This window comes from Papio anubis, chromosome 9 (assembly GCF_008728515.1).
Source record: "Papio anubis isolate 15944 chromosome 9, Panubis1.0, whole genome shotgun sequence".
Classification (NCBI taxonomy): domain Eukaryota; kingdom Metazoa; phylum Chordata; class Mammalia; order Primates; family Cercopithecidae; genus Papio; species Papio anubis.
The window spans coordinates 10763979-10783046 of record NC_044984.1 but is presented as its reverse complement, the minus strand read 5'-3'; the positions used below and the strand labels follow the sequence as shown (position 1 = coordinate 10783046).

General features: G+C 35.7%; 2 protein-coding genes across 2 annotated transcripts; both read left to right on the top strand.

Moving 5' to 3' along the window:
• Positions 1-417: 417 nt before the first annotated feature.
• Positions 418-6605, top strand: LOC103875627 (taste receptor type 2 member 64-like). Its single transcript, XM_021922048.2, is given in 1 exon segment — positions 418-6605. A coding segment is annotated over 1 exon segment (897 nt). The 5' UTR covers positions 418-4547; the 3' UTR covers positions 5445-6605.
• Positions 6606-14781: 8176 nt separating this feature from the next.
• On the top strand, positions 14782-18901 carry LOC101020730 (taste receptor type 2 member 46). Its single transcript, XM_017945662.3, has one exon. It carries the CDS (start codon positions 15629-15631, stop codon positions 16556-16558), a length of 930 nt encoding a protein of 309 aa, XP_017801151.2. The 5' UTR covers positions 14782-15628; the 3' UTR covers positions 16559-18901.
• Positions 18902-19068: the final 167 nt, after the last annotated feature.

Below are 19068 nucleotides of genomic sequence, written 5' to 3'. Positions count from 1 at the left end.
GAAAGTAGAACAAAATTAAACAGCCAAAAAGAGAGTATTCTTTACTAGAGGTCACTTTTGGCATAATTTTTAGAATGTGGTAAAAGAAAAGAAATAGCAAGTAAATCATTGGAAATATGTTGTTTCTATGTTATTCCTGATGAAATGCTATGTGAGGGTATTTGTCTAGGCCTGATTCTGGGAATAATATATGAATCATGCCAGGCAAAGTGGCTCATGCCTGTAATCCCAGCACTCTAGGAGGCCAAGGCTGGTGGATCATCTGAGGTCAGGAGTTCCAGACCAGCCTTGCCAACATAGTGAAATTCCATCTCTACAGAAAATTTAAAAAAAATTGCTGGGTGTGGTGGCAGCCACCTGTAATCCCAGCTACTTGGAGGCTGAGGCAGGAGAATTGTTTGAACTAGGGAGGCAGAGGTTGCAGTGGGCCGAGATTGTGCCATTGCACTCCAACCTGGGTGACAAGAGAGAAATTCTGTCTTAAAAAAAAAAATGTGAATCTATGAGGAAGAATAATAGTGTTCTCCCACCACCATTAACTGTAGTGCTTTGAAAAGAAGACCAAAATCACATTTATTATATAACATTCTACCTTTTAGCTGACATCATCATTATTATCATCATCTACATTTACATCTATCTTATTAAATGATTTATTTCTGAAATATTTACACACATAATTTGGGTAAAGTCTATGTAATTTCTAAGAGATATCATTGTAAGAAAGTTATATTAGTAAACAACAAAGTTCAAGTCAGGCCGAATACATTTAGATTTAGAAAGTTAAGTGTAGTGTAGTTTAAAATACATTGCTTAAGGAAACAATTACCGATTATATTAAACTAATCCAAGTAACATTACAAAAAGATTTTTATTTTAGTATAAATAAAATTGCTTAATATGAAAAATAAATAAACCATTTCACAATCAAGCTCTTATTTATAAAGAAAGGATTTTAGGGCTAAATAAATCAAAGAGAAGTAATCCCTCCCCCACATCTTCTCTATTTCATTAGGTAATGATGGAGTTCAAAGGCAGAGAGCCCCATTTCTACAACATAAGCAAAGTGAAAATTAATTCACTGACTGCAACAATGTAGCTGTGGTTGGTGAAATATATTTTATCTATTGCAATGATATTTTGAGATTGAGTGCTGCTCATTGAGTTTGCCTGTGAGCAGAATTTGTGGTGAGGACCCAGCAACAGACAAGCTAGTATCCAAAAAAAGCTACTTACGTCAACTTAATTTCCAATTTCTTTCAAATTGAAGGTAAATTCCAGAACAACATTTCTATTCTATTCTCTGACCAAAGTGTTGGGAAACAAAGAAAATTGTTACCATTTTCATTTCTAACATACTAAAACAAAACACAAAAAACCCCAAAAGTCAAAAGCACTTTTAAAAAGAACATGCTGTTAACAGTAGTTTGTTCAGTTTCCCCATAGAAAATGATTTATGGAAGGAGAAGAAAAGATTATTCCGAACACTAAAAGAATAAGACTGAAAAAAATGAATTATCAATATTGAGAATCCAATAGACAGAGTTAACCAGTTAGATGCAGTAGAAGAGATAATAAGTGAATTGGAAGATAGCTACAAAGAATGAAGCACAGAGAGTGAGATGGCAATATACAAAGCTAGAGGGTAACACATTGATGCTACAGTCAGAACACCTAACATACTTCTGGAGTTCTGTAAGATAAGAGGAGAGAAAATAGAGCAAGAGAAATGTTGCAAGGATTTTTCTAAAAGTGATAAAATGTATGCCTCCAATTATTTTTTGTAATCTCAAATGTCAGGCTTGATAACTAAAATCAAGTTAACATAAAATAATACAGGACAGCAAAGATCAATAGAAAATCTGAAAAGTAGCTAGAGGTAGAAGATAATGTTGAAAAGAACTGCATTCTAAATACAACCTGATTTTAACAGAAAATATGGAAGCAGGAATTCAATGGAATCATGGGAATCATGTCTTCAGTGTATTTCCAAAGAATAGTAGACCTTCAAAAACAGAGTTTGAAAGTAATATTTGTCAGATAAAATAAAATTACTGAAAATACAAAGTTAAACAGGCAAGGAGCAATAAAAATTAATGACAATGAAAAATGTGTAATTCTAAATAAATATTGACTGAGTAAAACAATACTGTCTTCTTGGATTGAATGTATAATTGATAAGATATATGCAAATAGGAATAAGGAGACTGGAGATAAAAGTGACAGGAATAAATTTAGTCAAACTATGTTTTGGGCTTTTTTATGTCTGTAAGGAGAATGTGAACATCATAATCAAGGACCCTGTAATTGCACACCCAGGTATATTATATGCAAAAGAATTGTAGCAAATGATATGTGAAAGAATGCTCACTGTAGCATTATTCATAATAGCTCAGAAATAAGCTGCCCAAATATATATCAAATAAGGATGGATAAATAATTACAGTAAAATCATAAAATGAAAAATTATACAGAAGCAAAAAGAAATGGATCACATGTACATGCAACTATGGAGTTAAATTTTAGATACATAATATTGATTCCAGGAAGCCATGAATAAGAACATATAGGATAGCACCTACACACAGTTCAAAGCAGGACAAACCGAGCTATTGAGTTTAGGGTCATATTCCTTGTTAGTAAAGTATAAAGAAAATTTTTAAAAGATCATCATAAATTATGGATGTTGCTTATCACAGGAGATGTGAAGAAAGGTGTAGGGACTTGGAAAGTGGCATTGAGGTAAACTTAGGCTCTTAGCAATGTTCCATGTTTAGCCCTACATGATGGTTACATGAGTGTTTATGACACATTGCTATGTTTTCCTTTTGGCTAATTTCTAAATGTGCAGTCTAGTTATAATATAAATATTAATTAGAAGAAATGTTCCATTAAAATTATTATTACTCTGCTCATTATACACTGAAGGAAAAAATTCACTATTTGTATACATTTATGTATAACTCTAAGAAATTTTAAGTAGAAACTTTCTGATTTTAGTTACAACTTTCTAAAAGTTGACATGATGTTACCTGCCAACCGCAGATTTTTCAATAGGCTTTTCTTTTAGGCTTAATTATCCACTTCATGTGACAAAACTTTGACATTCTCAGTCTGTTTTTCCCTTGAATTCCGAATTCCTGACACAACAAGTGTGGATATGTTTCCCACACTCTTGGTTTAGCAGAATGCCTATATCAGTTACGTTTTTCTGCAAGAGAAAATCCTCCAAAACTGCTTTAGATGTTTGTACCTCACACATCTTCGGATTTCATTTTTCTAAGCTAGGTTTGGTGGATGGCTCTGGTTACTGGAGATGGGTCATGTACTGCATCTTGAAGCTAGTTCAGCTGATTTAGGCTAGAAAAGGCAGTGGCATTCTGACTCCATTAGTTTCTCATTCTTCTTCTGGGAACAGTGTACTAGCCAAATGATGTCCTCATGGTAAACGGAAAAGAGTGAGAAACTCCAGTATGGAAGCCGTCTTAAATCTCTGTGTAAAGTCTACTAATTTCCTGATGACTAAAGCAAATTACAGGAGGGAATGCGGAGTCCAAGGTCAAGGTAGTCACCCTGCCTGTGGTGGGAGGGTAGTGCAAGGTTATATGACAAAGTGTAGGGTACTTTGAAATATTTACAAAATTACTGAACATTTTAATTAAATAATTAATATTTAAACAAAACAGAGTTGAGTGTAATTATACCAAAGACCTAAGCATGAGAAACACGCTTGATAAATATTATTCATTGTCTGACAGCCGTGAGTGGGAAAATAGGACTAATTCCACCTGGGTGACCTCCTGGAAACTCGTTTTCCGTTTGGGGAATTATAAGAAAATAATTCTTTCCATCCCCTAAGGGTGTGAGTGTATGTGCGTCTATATGTTTATGAGTTTATTAATAATGGTGTCATATAAATTTATTGGTTATCAGAAACCAGATTTTAAGTTGTATTGGCCTCCCAGGGCTTTCCAAGATAACCTTAGATGATTTTGATAAAAGGTTTAGAATCTGGTATTTAAGTCTGGCATAAAAATAAATCCATATTGGTATGATCCTAGTTATGACCAAGCTCCTTTAATGATTTAGACATTTACTGTATGATATATGTATGTGGTTTTAAAATTTCCCTATGAAACGACTGAAGATGCTGTATACAAATTATGGAGAGGTTAAACAAGGCAAAAAATTGCAAAACAATGAAAAAGAATATGCCTTTATTTGCATACTGACACATGAAAATTCACTTTCCACTTCAACATCAGTATAAAAAATTCAGCATGTAGCAGGGACACATAGTATATTAAGAGGAGTGAATTTGAGCTGTTTTGAGAATAACAATATTTTCTATTTCTATAAAGACAGCTTTGAACTCATCCATTAGTATAAGCTGGTGCTTTCCTGTTGACATTAGTCACAGAATTTAAAGGCCCAATGTTATTGCACAGTTAGTAATCAAGTATTTATTGAAGTTAAAGTCTGGATATTAAAGGAATCAGAACCAGTGTTATTAAGCCTGCAATTTTTTTGGTCTAACATCTAACATTATGTATTTTCTGTTCATCATTTTATCAATTCTGTTAGTGTTTGCATTTGTTCTTGGAAATTTTGCCAATGGCTTCATAGCTCTAGTAAATGTCATTGACTGGGTTAAGACGTGAAAGATTTCCTTAGCTGACCAAATTCTCACTGCTCTCGTGATCTACAGAATTGGTTTACTCTGGGCCATATTATTATATTGGTATGCAACTCTGTTTAATTCGGCTTTATGTAGTTCAGAAGTAAGAATTTTTGCTTCTAATATCTCGGCAATAATCAACCATTTCAGCATCTGGCTTGCTGCTAGCCTCCGCATATTTTATTTGCTCAAGATTGCCAATTTCTCCAACCTTATTTTTCTCCACCTACAGAAGAGAATTAAGAGTGTTGTTCAGGTGATGCTGTTGGGGCCCTTGGTATTTTTGATTTGTAATCTTGCTGTGGTAACCACGGATGAGGGTGTGTGGACAAAAGAATATGAAGGAAATGTGACTTGGAAGATCAAATTGAAGAATGCAATACACCTTTCAAACTTGACTATAAGCACGCTAGCAAACCTCATACCCTTCACTCTGACCCTAATATGTTTTCTGCTGTTAATCTGTTCTCTGTGTAAACATCTCAAGAAGATGCAGCTCCATGGCAAAGAATCTCAAGATCTCAGCACCAAGGTCCCCATAAAATCTCTGCAAACTGTGATCTCCTTCCTCATGTTGTTCGCCATTTACTTTCTTTGTCTAATCACTTTAACCTGGAGTCCTTGGAAACAGCAGAGCAAACTTGTATTCCTGCTTTGCCAAACTCTTGCAATCATGTATCCTTCATTCCACTCATTCATCCTGATTATGGGAAATAGGAAACTAAAACAGATCTTTCTTTCAGTTTTGTGGCAGGTGACATGCTGAGTGAAAGGACAGAAACCCTCAACTCCATAGATTCACAAGGGGAGCATCATGTGTCTTCTAGCAGTAAACAAACCGACGGTGTGTGGAACATTTTATATTTCTATTGATTGTTCCATAGTGTATGTGTTTGAGCAATTTCAAAAAAAAAATACCTAGAAAAGTCTTACATATGTATATGGGTGTATATGTGTGCGTGTATAAATAACAACATTGACCATAAATTATGAAGCTGAGTATATTTCACATATATATTGTATGTATATTTTATTATAGCTCATTGTATAATATTTTCTTTGAAGAAATTATTATCTCTATTTATAATTAGGAACTTACAGCTTTTATGAGGAAATTAATGCTGTTTTCCATTGTAATTTGTACCACATGTATGTACTTAACTATCATTGGTGAACCCCTAATTTTTTGGATGGTAAAGACATGCAATTCTAAATCAATGATGAGAATGTATCTTTGGGGTAGGTTTTATTTCATTAGGAAATCTTATTTTATGTTTAGTAGAAAGCAAATTGTTAGCTAATGATGCACACAACAAAATTTGAGTGAGAAACATATGTAGAGTAAGTTTTGTACATGTATACCAAAAACAGTACGGAGGAATACTAGATTTAATACCAGTATGTGAAGAGCCTAGAATAAAAATCATTTTTGTAATAGGAGTGAAGAAACATGATGATGATCATTTCAGTGCTGTTATAATTTTTTTATGTGTAGTTAGAAAAGTCATTTCTTCCACTTTTTGAATTAAAGGATACCTTTTTTGAAGTTGACATCTGATGTAAAGTATTTCCATTTATTCTTCTTAGCCACCTCTGAGCCCCTGAATTTCCGATTTTCTCCTTTGTCCTCCATTCCTAATATTCCTCAAAAAAACTCAAATATTCTCTGTCTTATAAAGGCCCAACCAAAAGAGAGTATAGAAACTATACATGATAATTGAATGAAACTTTCTTCAAATGTTAAATGTTAAACTTTCTTTAAATGTTAAAAATATATGAAATCTATATATTGATTATAGGAAATGTATTAATGATTTGTTTTATTATAATTATTTAAATGGTGAAATAACACAAAGTGTGTTGACGTATCTATTGATACCAAGTATTATCATAAGAAGGAAATATACAGCCTTGTTGAACAACTAAATTCTGTGTGACTGTTAATTCTTGGTGTCATGACATTTTAACATTATTATGTAAAACTTAAAATAAGTCAACTCCACACCTGAGATATATATCTATATATCTATATACACACACATACACACACACACACATTTTGTTTATCATACATCTTCCCTAGTACAATGTAATCACCATAAAAAGAGAGGTCATATCTGTCTTGCTTTCTCTTGACTCCCAGGACCAAAAAGCCAGCACAAATCAGATCCACATATATATGTATCAGATCCACATCTGATATGTGTGTGTATGTGTGTATATATATATATTGTGTATATCTATCTATCTATATATACACACACACATTTTGTTTATCATACATCTTTCCCTCAGGAGACATTCAAGGAAATCTGAGAAAGCACGTTTGTGTATAATACAGTTCCCTCCTTGTGCCACTCAGATGTGCTGATGCCCTCCAATTGTGTCTGGATTTACAAGCATATGACTTGTGCAGTTGCATGGAATCTTGTGTTTGAGGGGCTTTTTGGTTGGATTAATGCTCTGCACTTGTATTTTTGCTTTTCAGACAGCGGATACTCCTCTGCTGAAGAGGGAATAGTTCTGCACTGATTCCCTAGGTATTTGCTTTCTCTTCTACAGGCTTGATGGAGACATGCACAGAATCTGTAATGCCCACAATGCACGCCTCTAGCAGCTTTGAATTCTGCTGGATCATCTGACACAATGGGCAGAGCAGGTTGGGCCAGAGCCTATATCTGCTGTAGAGATATCTCATGTTCTGGATTTCACTTGAAACCACTAGTCTTTGCATTCATTCTGTAACCCATCTCGTTTTGTCAGAGGCTAGGTAGGTTAAGTGAATAGGGACATAAAAAGACTTTATTAACATGTCGGAGCAATATCCTCTACTGTGGTGTTCGTGGACACCAAAACCCCAAGAGGCTCGATAAACACTGTGCTTCTCTTTTAGTCGCAGGAAGTACATATAAGGCAACAGGCCACTTACTTTAAAAAGGATGTTTCTGTTGGTCATAGTGGCTCATGCCTGTAATCCCAGCACTTTGGGAGACCAAGGTGGGCAGATCACTTGGGGCTGTGAGTTTGAGATCAGTCTGGGCAACATGGTGAAACCCCATCTTTACTTAAATTAAAAAAAAAAAAATTGCCAGGCATGGTAGCAAAAGCCTGTAAACACAGCTACTCAGGAAGTTGAAGGATTTGAACGGATTGAACCCAGGAGGCGAAGGTTGCAGTGAGCCAAGATCACTCCCGTGCATTCCAGCCTGGGTAACAGAGGGAGACTCTGTCTCAAAAATAAATAAGTAAATAAATAAATAAATAAATAAATGGATTTTTTTGGCATGTGGACCAGGAGTATGGGACTCCTAAAACAAAATCTGTGTTTCAGGTCTCTAAATATTGTCAGGTGTATCTCTCTCTTCTGGTGTTTTATTTCTATTTAATGTTCAAGTATTTTACTATAGGGAACGTTCCATTTCCTGGTTATTGCACCAATTACCATAACTTTATTAATAGAATAACATGATGTTTTGCAAAATGTAAATTAAAGTGAGAGCGGAAGTGACATTGCCTTGACATAAAACAGTGAAGCAGCGCTTTTATTCTTAACACACAGAGGCCAATTGTTATAATCTCCTGACCCACCCATGGGTGTAAAATAAGAAATATTCGCTAAATCAAGAGCCACATGCAAACTGCCAGCTCTGCTCTGCTCAGGGAAGATACCACATCCTAGAGAGCATTTGTAAATAGTGATTTAAATTTACGGAACTCTGACCTCATTTTATAATGTGTCTGATTTTGGTAGAGGTCAGTTAGGTTAGGCGGATAGGGATATAAAAAGACTACCGTCCCCTGTGACAAAACTTTCAAGTGTTTTGTCACGGTAGTGATCAATTCCATACCTTGGAGAATGTGATTATTACTTTTCAATCATTGTTGCAGTGGAGAATTTCACAGGTTTCCCCTTGGTCTTGCTCTAATAATGTCCCTTACTGTACAGGTCAGGAAGAAAGTGAGAATCCTGCCAGCTGCCATGTGTGTCCATTTCAATTACACCTTCAGGAAGAGGTAATAATGGAAAACTGATTAGATGCCCCTTGGGATGGACATGAGCCAAAACTCTAAGTAGCATCTGACCTTCAAAAACTCCCAGTGCAGGGTGGGTATGATGACTCATGCCTGCAATTCCCACACTTTGGGAGGCACAGTTGGGAATATCTCTTGACGCCAGGAGTTCCAGACCACCCTGGGCTACATGGTGAGAGCCTGTCTCTATAAAAACTGAAAAAAAAAAAAAAAAGAAAGAAAGAAAAGAAAAAGAAAAAACAACAACAAAACTTATTTTGGCATGGTGGTGCTCACCTGTAGTCCCAGTTACCCAGGAGGCTGAGGCAGGAGACTCCCTTGAACTTATAACCAATATGCAAGTCAGTTGCTGGCTGCATCCAGAGTCCAGTTAACAAGAGTGAGGCCTGGTACAAAAGTAATAAATTTATTCCAAACCTAGCTTGGGGAAGGGGCACGAGGAGTCCTGCCTTTAAGTGTACCACTTCACCTTTGGAGCAGAAAGCAGACACTTTTATAAGGTAAGGGGGGATACTGAGCAAGGGTAGAGGGTCCTCCTGCAAGCTTGGTGCCTTATCTACCATGCGGGGGGTCTGTCCTGCAGACCCTGACTCAATGACAGAGGAATAACATACACTGACACATATATTTGGCTTGTCAGCCCGGCCCAGCCTCCTGGCCACTTACAGACTCTCAGGAGAGTGCTGTCAGTCTTGGCCCAGACTTGCTGGCCTTTCTTGGCATTTGTTTAGCACACATTAAATGACAAAAGCTTTGAGTCAACACAATTAGAGGGTAATCACCCTGGTCACCTTTTCGCAGGAGAGCAATATTGCCTGTGAGTGATGAAAGGTTAGTTTTAGGACTGTCTCAGTAAACAAGCTCTTTAGATAAACTACTCTACATTCCTTTGTATCTGTGCCCTAAGTTCTCTGGCTCCTGCAAAGAGACTCTGGCTGCCTTCAGCCAAGCTATCTGAAGCTATGCAACAACTTCTTGGTCTTCCAAGAAGGTTTTTGTTTTATTTTATAATTTTCCCTACCATTCTGACTGAACCCCTACACTACCAGGTAGTTGAATTGGTGCCTTCTTTTGCAGAAATACATTACAAAAGTGGCCAAGTGGGTATGGTTTTCATATGCCCTCCTGTTGGATGAAAGTCCTCAGGCAATTCCTGGAGTGGAGCAGAGCCTGGAATTTCCAGCTCCACTTCCTGGAGGTAAAAGTTCTGTGGTGGGTGTGCTTTGGTTTGCAAATTGACTGTCAATTCTCAGGGGAGATCTGTCTTGCAGCACATAGTTAGAGAAATGTGCCCTGCAGGGAATGTCCAGTGAGTGGGGGTGAAAGGTTACATTGGCATTTATGAAGGGCTAAGCAGGATATAGAGAACAAAGGGAAGAAGGAGAGAAGAGAAGATAAAATAATAATAAAAAATAGTAACTCATACTCTTTTTCTTAGAAAAAAATGGGGCAATCTGTTACAAACCCGGGCTTTACTGAGTAAAATCATTACTCAAGGCTGTATTGAGTAATGATCATGCCACTGTACTACATACAGCCTGGGTGACGGATTGAGACTGAGTCTCTGAAAAAACCCAGATGCAAATAACACAAAAAACAAAAAAAAATTAAAAAGAATATCTCCCACTCTATCTCATAGACCACAGTGTCTTTTGGGTACAAAGACATTAGTGTTAGTTCAGGCTCTGCTGGGAGGGCCAATATCTGGTTTACTGGTGGCAATTTCATATGAGTCTGCAGCAACCTCAAGTCTTGCCTCCTCAGAAGAAGGAATTCAACTGAGGGGCGTAAGTCAGAAGAGACTGAAGGAAGTTTCTGAGGAGGAATGGAAGTTTATTAAAAAGAGAGCAGGAAAGAAAGGAAATCACACTTGGAGGAGACCACAGCGGGCACTTTCGAGGTCAAGTGCAGTGTTAGGCCTTTCGACTTGGGGTTTTATACGTTGGTATACCTCTGGGGTCTTGTGTTCCTTTTCCCACGATTCTTCCCTTAGGGTCTTGTGTTCCTTTTTCCATGAGTCAACCTCTTAGAGTGGGCTGCTCACATGCGTGGTGGCCTGCTAACACTGGAGAGGTGAGCATGCACAGTGTGTTTACCGGAGTTGTACACATGCTTGCCTGAGGCATTCTTCCCGCTTTTGGTGGAATGCCCACAGAAGGTCATATTCCACCATTTTCTCTCTCAACATGCATGCCTCAGCCTACTCACCCTGTTCCTGAGCTGCTGACTACCAATTTTAAGCACTTTTATTTATTGTGAAATTGTCTCTCCCTGGTGCCTGTGACCAATTATTATTTTTAGAGAGGCAGTGTGACAACTGCCAGGCCATCACCTGATGGCCACCTGACATTCCTGGTGGGTGGTGAGAACCGTCTTCTGCCCCGCTCATGCCTGACTATCTACCTACTGTAAGAGCCCTATACCTAAAAGTCTCAGATGGTGTGGGTGTGCGTCCTTTCCCTGGGTACTGTTATCTGGGAAATGGCTACAGGTCTTTGAGGAAGCACCATATGAATACACCCTGAATATCCTTGTAGTGAATTTTCAGCATCCTTTATCTAGGGGACTTAAGCTTCCCTTCAATTATTGAATTCTTGTTCTCGGAATTGGCTGTGTCCTGACAACTGGTTGAGGTTCTTTGATTTTCCACTTCAAAGGCTGACCTTAGGTATGAGCTTTTCAGCTCCGTTTTGCTCTTGGTTTATAAGTATTTATCAATTATGAAACCTCATCAACTACTGGCTTATGAACTCATTCCAATGAAGCTGGGTTTAAAATAATCCTTGTTTCACTATGATCACGATAGAAACACAATTTATGAGTAAACTTTTATTTCTAAAGAGAGTATTTTAGGACCAAATTTTCAAACAGAGGTAATATCTCAGATCTTCTGTCACATTTGAGTGAGTGATGATGGAGTTTGGAGGTTATATTTCTATAATGAAAACTATATTTACGGGTGGGGAATAAATGGTGGAATTCCTTAGAAGCACCAGTTCAGTTTTGTTTCCATGGAACTTAAAGTCCTTCAATCTTTGATACACTTGTAAGTACTGTTTTAATTTTTGATATTTTAAAGATTATTTTAAACGAAGAAGTCTTGATTTCTGCTAATAGAAATAGAGTAAAATTTAAATCACAGAATAGAATGGTGGAGCTGCGGTTGAGATACTATATTTTATTAATTGTAATGACATTTTCAGATCAAGTACTGCTCATTAAATTTCCCTGGGAGGAGAGTTTGTGGTGATGACCCAGCAACAGACAAGCTACTATCCAAAACAAAAAACAAAAAAAACAAAAAAACAAAAAACTACTAACATGAAATCAATTTCGAGTTTCTTCCAAGTTGCAGGAGAATGCCTAGACCATGATTTTAATCTCTTCTGTGAGCTAAGTATTACAAAAAGTAGAAAATCGTTGCCATTTTCATGTCCGGTGTACTAAAAATTTATAAAACTATTTTTTTTGAGAATTTGTGTTAGGAATACTTTGTTTAGTTTCTCCATTAAAAAATGATTTATACAAGGAGAACAAAAGTTTATTTCTACCGCTAAAAGAATGATAAAAAAAAGAGTAATCAATATTGGGAGTCCAATTCTCAATTGTTAAATATTGATATTTAACAACCAGTTAAATGTAAGAGAAGAAATAATGAGTGAATTGGAAGAAAGCTTCCTAGAATGAAGCACAAAGAGACCAAGAGATACAAAATATAAGGCTAGAGGGTCAGAGACATTGAGCTCAGTCAGAACGTGTAACATACTTCTGCAGTTCTGGAAGATTAGAAGAGAGAAAATGGGGCAGAAGCAATGTGGAGATTTTTTAAAAAGTGACAAAAAGTATCAGTTCATATATTTTAAGAACCATCAAGCTTCAGACAAGGTAACTAAAACCAAATTAACATAAAATGATAGGACATCAAATACCAATAGAAAATCTGAAAAGTAACTAGAGGAAGAGATAGATTACATTAAAGGAAATAACTGTCTAAATGACAGTCTGATTTTCAACAGACCAAAATCAAGCTAGAGTTCAATGGAATCATGTTTTCAGTGTTTTTCAAAAGTACAATAGACCTTGATAAACAGAAACTTAAAATGATTTTTTTCAGATAATAGAAAAATTGTTATTTTTAATATTATTGTATGTAGAATTGGAGTCTCACTCTGTTGTCCAGGCTGGAGTTCAGTGGTAGGATCATGGCTTACTGCAATCTGGAACTGCTCGGCTCAAACCATCCTCCCACCTCAGCCTTGTGAGTAGCTTCACGATGCCTGGCTAACTTTTTCATTCATTATAGAGGGAGTTTCGCTGTGTTGCACAGACTGGTCTTGAACTCCTGGGTGCTCCTGCCCCAGCCTTACAAAATATTGGGATTATGGGTGTGAGCGACCCCGCCTGGCCAGTAAAGGGACTTATTGAAAATATTAAGTTGAACATACAAGAAGGAATGCAAATTAATGAAAGTGGTAAATATATGCATAATTCTAAATGAATGTTTACTGTAAAAAATAATAATGTCTTGTTGGGGTAATTATGTAATTGACAAGGTATATGCAAATAGCAAAAAATAGACTGGAGGTCGAGGTGACAGGAATAACTTTACTTAAAATCTTTTTTGAGCTTTTCTATGTCTATGAGGAGATTTTGAACAATGACCCTGTAATTCTACCCAAAGGTATATATACAAAGAAATTGTATCAAATGATATATGAGAGAATGCTCTAGTAGAATTATTCATAACTGTTCAAAAAAAAGCTGGCCAAATATATACTAAGGATAGATCAATCATTACAGTAAATCCATACAACAGAACAACATAGAGAAGTGAAAAAAAATCACACATACATGCAACTATGTGACTAAATTTCAGAAACACAATGTTGAGTCCAAGAAGCCACAAACAAGAAGAGCATGAGGATTGCACCTACAGACAGTTCAAAGCAGGCCAGACCAAGCTATGCAGTTTAGGGTTGCACAACTAATTGGTAAAGTATAACGAAAATCAAGAAAACGATCATAATAAATTATGGATATTGCTTATCTCCAGAGATGTGAACAAGGGGTTACGGGCCTGGAAAGTGGCATGGAGGTGGACCTAGGCTGTTTTCGGTGTTCCTTGTTTTGCCCTGTATCATGGTTACTTGAGTGCTTATGATACACTGCAGTATTTCCCATTTTTGTTTTGGTCCATTTCTAAGTGTGTATTATAATTTTAATATAAAAATTTTTAATTAGGAGAAATATCTCATAGAAATTTACTATTACTCATCTCATTACATACTGAGGGAAAAAATAAACTATTTGTATACATTCTTAGACAACTCTAAGAGAGTTGAAGTAAGAACTTTCTTATTTAGTTGCAACATGAGGAAATTTGAGATGATGTTATCTGTCACCTCCAGATTTTTCCAAAGGATTTCTTCTAGCCTTAATTATCCACCTCACAGGAATAAACCTTTGCTATTCACCATCGATTTTTTCGTTTGGCTCCCGAATTCCTGACACAACAAGGTTGTTCATATTTCCCACACTCTTGGTTTAACAGAGTTCTTTTATCAGTTAATGTTTTACTGCAAGAGGAAAACCTCCAAAACTACATTAGATATTTATATGTCACAAGTTTTGGATTTCATTTTTCTTAGCTGGGTTTCGTGAATGTCTCTGGTGATTTGTGGTGGGCCAAATTCTGCATCTTGGAGGTCGTTAGAGTTTGGCCAATTTCATCTGGATCAGGTGGGGACAATCTGCCTTCATTAACTTCTCATTCTCCTTCCGGGAACAGTGTACTAGCCAGGTGATAGTCTCATGGTAAATGGAAAAAGGAATAATCTCTAGTATGGAAGCCATCTCAAATCTTTATGCAACGTGTAGTAATTTTCTGTTCATCAAAGTAAGTTAAATGATTGAACTCCAAGTTCAGGGGAAAGGTAGTCAGTCTTCCTGTGATGGGAGGATGCTGAAAGATTATATATCAAAGAGTCTGGTAGTCAGGAATATTTATAAAATTGCTGAATATTTTAATTAAATAATAAATATTTAAACATTAGACTTGAAAGAAACTTTACCAAAGGTCTAAGAATTAGAGATATGTTTGATAAATAAATATTGTTCATGGGCTGAAAACCCTGAGTGAGAAAATAGGACTAATTTCAGCTGGACAACCTCCTGGAAATGCATTTTTTATTTTGGAAATTACAAGAAAATAATTCATTCCATTCATAAGTGGTGTGCACATGTGTGTGTTTGTGCGTGTATTTATGAGCTTGTGAATAATGAAGTTACAGAAAAGTTTTAGCAGCAACCAGATCTTATGGAGTACTGGCCTGCCTGTGGTTCTCAAGTAAATCTTAGATACTTTTGATAAGAGAAGTTTGGATTCTGTGTATTTATATCTAGCATTTAAAAAAGACTGTATAGATGATGATCTTAGTTGTGACCAAGCTCCCTTTAAGAATTTAGGCATTTGCTATATGATCTCTGTATTGGGTTGTAAAACTTTCCTAACAGCTGAAGTTGCTAAAGACAAATGATGGAGAGGTTACACAAGAAAAAATTGCAAACACTGAAAGTGAATATGTCCTTGTTTGCATACTAGCAAATGAGAATTCAGGTTTCATGTCAACTTCAGTATGAATAATTCCAGTGTATAACAAGAACAGACAGTGAATGAATGAGTTAATTTGAGTCGTTTTGAAAATAAGAATGTTTTCCATAAAGAGAGCATTGAACTCATCCGTTAGCATGTCATGGTGATTTCTGGCTTTACACTGGTCACAACAGTTAAAAGTAAAGAGAATGTCACAGGAGATACACAAATCAGGTGCATATAGAATTTAAGGTCAGGATATTCAAGCAATCACATCCAGTGATATTACACTGGCATTTAAAAAATTTCTTTTTATCTGTTTAGACATGATAACTTTTCTGCCCATCACTTTTTCCATTCTAATAGTGGTTATATTTTTTATTGGAAATTTTGCTAATGGCTTCATAGCATTGATAAATTCTATTGAGTGGGTCAAGAGACAAAAGATCTCCTTTGCTGGCCAAATTCTCACTGCTCTGGCGGTCTCCAGAGTTGGTTTGCTCTGGGTATTATCACTACATTGGTATGCAACTGAGTTTAATCTAGCTTTTCATAGTGTAGAAGTAAGAAGTACTGCTTATAATGTCTGGGTAGTGACCAACCATTTCAGCAACTGGCTTTCTACTAGCCTCAGCATGTTTTATTTGCTCAGAATTGCCACTTTCTCCAACCTGATTTTTCTTCACTTAAATAGGAGAGTAAAGAGTGTCATTCTGGTGACACTGTTAGGGCCTTTGCTGTTTTTGGTTTGTCAACTTTTTGTGATGAACATGAATCAGATTGTACGGACAAAAGAATATGAAGGAAACATGACTTGGAAGATCAAATTGAAGAGTGCAATGTACCTTTCAAATACAACTGTAGCCATGCTAGCAAACTTTGTACCCCTCACTCTGACCCTGATATCTTTTCTGCTGTTAATCTGTTCTCTGTGTAAACATCTCAAGAAGATGCGGGTCCATGGCAAAGGATCTCAAGATCCCAGCACCAAGGTCCACACAAAAGCTTTGCAAATTGTGACCTCCTTTCTCCTGGTATGTGCCATTTACTTTCTGTCCATAATCCTATCAGTTTGGAATTCTGGGAGGCTGGAAAACAAACCTTTCTTCATGTTCTGCCAAGCTATTAAATTCAGCTATCCTTCCACCCACCCATTCATCCTGATTTGGGGAAACAAGACACTAAAGCAGACTTTTCTTTCAGTTTTAAGGAATGTGAGGTACTGGGTGAAAGGACAGAAGCCTTCATCTCCATAGATTCACAAGAGGGGCATTGTGTGTCTTCTAGCAGAAAACTAAATGGGGGTGTATGAAACATTTTATATTTGCTACTGGGTTTTCTGTAATATATGTATGTAAATAATTTCCAAATATATACCTAGAAAAATCTTTTACCTAATGTTAGTCTGGAAAAGTATATATGTGTGTGTGTGTATTTATGTGTGTATGAAAAACTGAAGAATATTGACAATAACATGCTTTTTATTGTTTTTTCACAAAAAATGCCAAACTATAGAAAATAATTCCTCAGAATTATGAATCCATGTTTATTTTATGCATGTAGTTTTTATTTCATTTGAAGAATTTATGTCTATTTATAATTATTAAGAACTAACAGCTTATCTCCGGGAAAATATTGCTCTCTTTGTTGTTATTTGAACCACACAAATATACCACAGTGTGCTTAGAATTTGTTGTTTTAACCTATAACTTTTTGGATAAATAATGTCATTCAATTCTAAATCAATAATGAGGATGTATCTTTAGGGTTTTATTCCAATATGAATTCCTATTTTATGTTTAGTAAAATGCAAACAGAATTGTTGTTAGAAAACAATGCACACAATAAAATTTGAGTGAGAAGCATATGTAGAGTAAATTTCATCTATGTCTACCATAAACAGTACTGAAGAATATAAGATTTAATACAAGTATGTGAATAGCTTAGAAAAAAATGTCTTCTATAAGAGGGATGAAAAATCATGATCATGATCTTGATTGCGATTATCGGCTTTCATATGCAGTTAAAAAGTCATTTCTTCCAGCTTTTGAATTATAGAAAAGCTTTTTTTGGAATTGAGCTCTGATGTAAATTATTTTAGCATTTTTTTCTAAGGCGCTTCTAAGCCCCTGAATCGCTAATGATATCCTTATCTTCCATTTATCAAATTCCTTCTAAACTTCAGATAAGAGAACTCCAATCTTCCCTTTTCTAAAAAATACTGTCAATGTGAAAATAGTATAGAAATTATGGAAAATAATTCAGTGAAACTTTTTGTAAGTGCTAAAATAGCATCTATGAAATCTATGTGTTAATTATAGGATGTGCCCTAACGTTGTAAGCTTGTTGTCAGTGATGAAATGGAAGTGTGTTGACATATTCACATTCATAAAGCATTATTAATAGGTGTATATGAAATAACAGTCATAGAATGGAAAAAGATTAATGTAATTTATTGAAGTAAAAATATATTTTGAATAAGAATAGAAAAGGGCTTGGAAAATATTGTTTAATAATATTTTATATAAATATAAAAATGTATATATTAGCCTGACATTACTTATTTTGGAAAGTATATGACACAATGGGAATTTTCATACACTACTCCTGAAATTATAAGTCTGTGCCATCATTTCAGCCGAGTATGATATTTTCTGATTAAGATGAAGGATTACATCCTAAGATCCAGTATTTTCACTCTTATCAGAATACATGTACATACACATGCATATCACTGAGTTTCAATAGCTAAAGTTGAGAAGTCCTCCAAATGTCTATAAATCCTCCCAATGGATAAACAAATTGTGGCATACTTATACAATGGAATACTATACAGCAATCAAAATTAACAAATGAGACTGACATGTTTACAACAGAATAATACAACAAAGAAAATGAACAAATTGGAGCTACATAGATAATAATACTCGCAGATGTGAGAGAAATTATCAAGATGGAAAATACATTTAGTATAATCTCATTTACATAATGTTGAAAAACATTATTTTTAATACGTTGTAATTTTTTACCTTGGTGATAAATCTCTACAGTGAAACATATGAGTGATCATTAAAACAATTGGGATAGTCAGGAGGGAGGAAAATATCAACAAGAAGACTTATATTGGGAGTATCTGGATTGCTGGAAATTCTATTTTTTTTTCACCCTTTTATTTGGATCTTATCTGTGTGAAGTATCTTTGACTGTGTTGGTCATCATTGAATCAAATATCTAAATAAACTGAATCTGGAACATCCTAGTGCCCACATCAAAAGCACTGAATAAAGTTGGAATGGGGACTGGTGGTGGTGGTGGTGGTACAGCAATAGGGTAGCCTAGTTAGGTTGCACAAGCCCATCAAAACACGTGTGATTATATGATTAGAACCAGGAAACTGGTTACTAGAAAAAGTAATTTAGTGGACTGTGGAGAGAAAATATTACATATTCAAGCACCTCACAACAGCTTACCACCAATTTTGTTTGAGGAATTTCTTTAGGCATTAAAATACAATAAACAACCACAGTTGCCCACTTTTTGATGTGGTTGTTTGATTTTTTTCTTGTAAATTTGCTTAAGTTCTTTGTAGATTCTGGATATCAGCCCTTTGTCAGATGGGTAGATTGCAAAAATTTTCTCCCATTCTGTAGGTTGACTGTTCACTCTGATATTAGTTTCTTTTGCTGTGCAGAAGCTCTTTAGTTTAATTAGATCCCATTTGTCAATTTTGGCTTTTGTTGCCATTGCTTTTGGTGTTTTAGTCATG